This window comes from Leptopilina heterotoma, unplaced genomic scaffold (genome assembly GCF_015476425.1).
Source record: "Leptopilina heterotoma isolate Lh14 unplaced genomic scaffold, ASM1547642v1 Lhet_34, whole genome shotgun sequence".
NCBI classification, from domain to species: domain Eukaryota; kingdom Metazoa; phylum Arthropoda; class Insecta; order Hymenoptera; family Figitidae; genus Leptopilina; species Leptopilina heterotoma.
Window position 1 is genome coordinate 632,993 of NW_025111027.1, and position 4,157 is coordinate 637,149.

Consider the following 4,157-nt stretch of genomic DNA (forward strand, 5'->3'; position numbering starts at 1 on the left):
CTACTAGAATTTAAGGTTAATCGAATCCCGTGTTTATTACATAGTTCTTTGAATATATCGGCTGTAAAGCAGGTTCCTCTATCGGTTATAAATCGTTCAGGAGCTCCAAACCTCATAATAAAATCGGTAACCTTTCGAACTGTTGTAATCGCTTTGGTATTTTTAACGACGTACAATTGAGCGAATTTTGTCAAATTACAGATAGCTGCCAGAATATGACTATTACCTCGCGTTGACGTAACAAACGGTCCCAAATGGTCCAGATGAACTATCGCAAAAGGTCTTTGACCAGGCGGAATCGGATGGAGTTCACCAGGTTGCCTGCCAGCCTTGTGTTTGGCGAACAGACACTCAACACACGCACCAATGTGATTGCGAACATATTTTCGCATTTCCGGAAAATAGTAATATTCATTTATTCGAGCAACGGTACGATCTATGCCAAAATGGCTCGACAAATCATGACTCTTTAAAACGATAGCCTTACGCATCGAACGAGGAACGACGTACAATTCTTTCGACTTATCGGGTAAACTCAATTTGTACAAAATTCCATTTCAAAGTACATAATCTTTGATCTCTCCTTCCTCTCTTCGCGTACGTTCCGTTTTGCTTTTTTCGAGAATTTTAATTTTCCTAGCTAACAAATCATCGTTTTGCTGGTACATTAATATTTCTTCCTCCATAATCATCGTATTTAACACCGTGGCAGTATTCAAATCTTCACAAGCATCTTCAACCGGACCGCGCGATAAAGCATCGACGTGACGCATTTTATCCCCAGGTCTGTGACGAATTTCAAAATTGAACTCGGCTAATGAATTTAACCATCGGACTACTTGTGGATTTTTTGTTTTTAATTTATTTATGTGAATCAACGCTTGACAATCTGTCACTACACAAAACGGTATACCGATCAAAAATTTTTCCAATCTTTCCATGGCCCAAACGATTGCCATTAATTCTAATTTCGTGGAATGATAGTCTTTCTCTACGTCAGACGTGCGACGACTAATTGCGTAAACTAAATGGAGCTGTCCATCATCGGATTCCTGTAATAAAATTGCTCCTAACCCATTCTTACAGGCATCCGTATGAAGCTCTGTTCTTGGTGATTGAGGATTGTAATAAGCTAATACTGGTCTGTTTGACATCTTTTCTTTCGCTTCGGAAAATGCGCGTTGTTGATTTTCGCCCCACGTAAACGAAACATCTTTCTTAAATAAAACAATGAGTGGCGATATTAATTTCGCGAACCCTGGAATGAACCTACGAAAGAAACTCGTTAGACCCACGAATGCTCGAACTTCATGGATATTTTTTGGAGTAGGAAATTCCAAAATCGCACGGATTTTCCTTTCTCCAGGTTCATTCCCCCCTTTCCAATCGTAAATCCCAAATATTCGACGGCTTCGAGGCCAAACCTACATTTTTTTAAATTAAGAGTCAATCCGGCATTTTTCAAAAGAATCAGAATTTTTTCGATTTTAATCAGTAGTTCTTCAAATGACTTGGCATGCACGAGGATATCATCGAAATAGGTTATAGCCAAATCATTACCGTATGGACCGAAAATAATTTTCATTAGTTTCGCAAAGTAGAAGGGGGCGTTCATCAACCCAAAAATCGCTCGTTCAAATTGTCCAGTTTCATCTTGGGTGATGAAGGCCGTCTTCTCCTTTGCCTCTTCCGTCAAGGGCATTTGTAAATAGCCCAATGCAAAATCGAGTATCGCGAAAATTGTCGCTCCGTGTAATTTTTCTAATCCATCGTCAATGTTCGGAAGCGGAAAATTCATTCGCACTGTTATACTGTTTAGTTTACGGTAATCGATTACTAAACGGTACGTTCCATCCGGTTTCATAATTAACACACACGGGCTTGCATACGCAGCACTTGTCTCTTTAGCAATTTTATTTTCTTTCCATTCGCGAACTTTACCTTTAATTATTTCTCGTTTATCATTATTTGTCGGGTACGGTTTAGAATAAAGCGGTTCACTTCCGGGTTTTAAACGAATGTCCATTTTTAGTAAATGAGTGCAACCTAATTCTGTCATATCCATAGCAAAACACGTTCTGTATTTATTTAATAAGGTCAATAACTCTATCTTTCGGTCTGAATCTAATGTTGATTGATTAGTTAAATCTTCCTCAACAATTGGAATATATCGCGGTTTTAATTCGGGAACCTCATTAAAGGACACTATATCTGTTTGAAGAACACTCCCCTTCTCAATCATCACATCGTGTGAACTATGATTCGTTATCGGTAAGGAAAGTTCTTGATCATTACAATTTACTCGGATGAAACTGACAGTTGCCCTTGGTAAACGCATGTTTTCTAGAACTGTCGCAGTCGTATTCTGTTTAAGTTCGCCCCCAATTTCCGAAAAATTTTGAAACGGGAATTCTTCTCGCGAAATAAAAACAAAATTTCCATCTATTCGATAGTAAGCAAATTGAGGTAAATCCGTAAAATTTCGACCAATTATCAAATCATATTGTTGCACTTTATCGTTAACTACACGTAAACGCACATTTACGGCTCTACATCCATCGACTGTCAAATCTTCTATCACATATCCTTCGGATATTGTACCCCCAACACCGAATCCTTCTATCTCATTTTGATGTTTAATAAATTTAAAACCTGATTTTTCGACAACCGATTCTCGAATCAAGCATTCGGAACTCCCTGGATCAATTAACGCAATCATTTCGGATTTATTTACAAGGACACACTTTTCATACTTTTTAATCGAATTATTTGAATAATTATTTTCAATTATATTTACATTTACTGATGACATAGGTTTTGGTTTCGTACAATTTTTAGATATATGGCCAACTTCGCCACACTGGTAACATTTCACTTCACGAGGGACAGAACAATTTTTCGCAAAATGTCCTGATTTATTACACCTGTAACACACTCGATTACCATTCACTGTTTCACCACTGATATTCCTGGAAGTAGACGAACTAGGATGAAAACCACTCTTATCCTCGCTCTGCTGATCACTCTCTCGCTGATAACCTGGTCGATTCTCACCTTTTACTCCAGGTACAAAATTATTACTACGTTGATTTCTTGAAATATCTCGGCTCATGTTGATTCGAAGTTTTCTGGCGGCCTCCAGATTCTCCAGTTCGGTGATGCTCCTAAGCAACTCGTCCACGTCAATGTGATTACGGGATATGATTGCAGTACTAATTTCCTTCGACCACAACCCTACTGCAATTTGTGTTTTAGTCTCATCTAATTTCATGTCTAACGCTTTGCAGAGTCGAAGTTTATCAAAAAAATACTCAGCCGTATTTTCTCCTTGGCGCTGATTCCTATTCTGCATTTCCTGCCATCTTTCAGTAATAGTCTTCTCTAGCATGAAGGTCGAAGCGAACGCTTTTCGAAACGTAGTCCAATCCACAATGGTATCTATGTGTGCTAAATACCAATTTTTGACTGCCTTTGTCAAATGCGATCGAGCAGTCTCAAACGCAATTGCATGTGTCCATCGGTGAAGGTTCGCAGTCGATTCGAGTTGTTTTAGCCATACTTTGGCATTTGATGGGCCTGCTAATCCATCGAAGTCGGACATATTGTGAGACAAATCTGGGAGCACGTTGTATAATTGTTGAGGTTGTTGTTGTGCCATGTTTTTGTTTACTGCATTCATCATGGTAGCATTTTGTTGCATAAGATTGGTCATTGCAGTAATCAGCTGTTGCATTTCACTCGCAACTTGTGGTGTAGGCGGAGGAGTCATAAAGCCCGGCGGAGGAGCTGTCAAAAATTTTGGAGATCCAGTTCCTGTGTTTGACGTTTTGTTTTCCGACATCGCCAATAAGGTGGCAGCAGCTTCTTCACTGCTCTTCTCACTAGTATTCATTTTGCACGGTTATCGAACTTCGGTTTTTGTCGGCAATGTTCGCATCGATTCTGCGCATCAAGACGAGAGAAAAAAAAATGGCGACATAAGGCGTCACGACACGTTCGACTCTTTTATCTCCATAAAATCACCCTTGGAAATATTTCACTTAAAAAAAACTCACTAATGAAAGCACGACTACACTCAATATGACCGATGCGATCCCACTTCTGAATTGTTATAAATATTAATAAATAATCTTCCAAACTAAGGAAACTCAGGAACG

At 39.0% G+C, this 4,157-nt stretch overlaps 1 protein-coding gene across 1 annotated transcript; it reads right to left on the minus strand.

Moving 5' to 3' along the window:
* Positions 1-1,285: 1,285 nt before the first annotated feature.
* On the minus strand, positions 1,286-3,892 carry LOC122505073. Its single transcript, XM_043616494.1, has 2 exons — positions 2,944-3,892; positions 1,286-2,697 (listed from the first exon to the last, which is right to left on the minus strand). Exons 1-2 carry the CDS (start codon positions 3,890-3,892, stop codon positions 1,286-1,288), a joined length of 2,361 nt encoding a protein of 786 aa, XP_043472429.1.
* Between the last annotated feature and the right edge of the window lie 265 nt (positions 3,893-4,157).

Coding starts and splice junctions, on each gene's coding strand:
- LOC122505073 (XM_043616494.1), bottom strand. CDS start 3,892: ATGAATACTAGTGAGAAGAGCAGTGAAGAAGCTGCTGCCACCTTATTG. Junction 2,698..2,943: donor CAGTGGTGAAACAGTGAATG/GTAATCGAGTGT, acceptor TAATTGATCCAG/GGAGTTCCGAATGCTTGATT.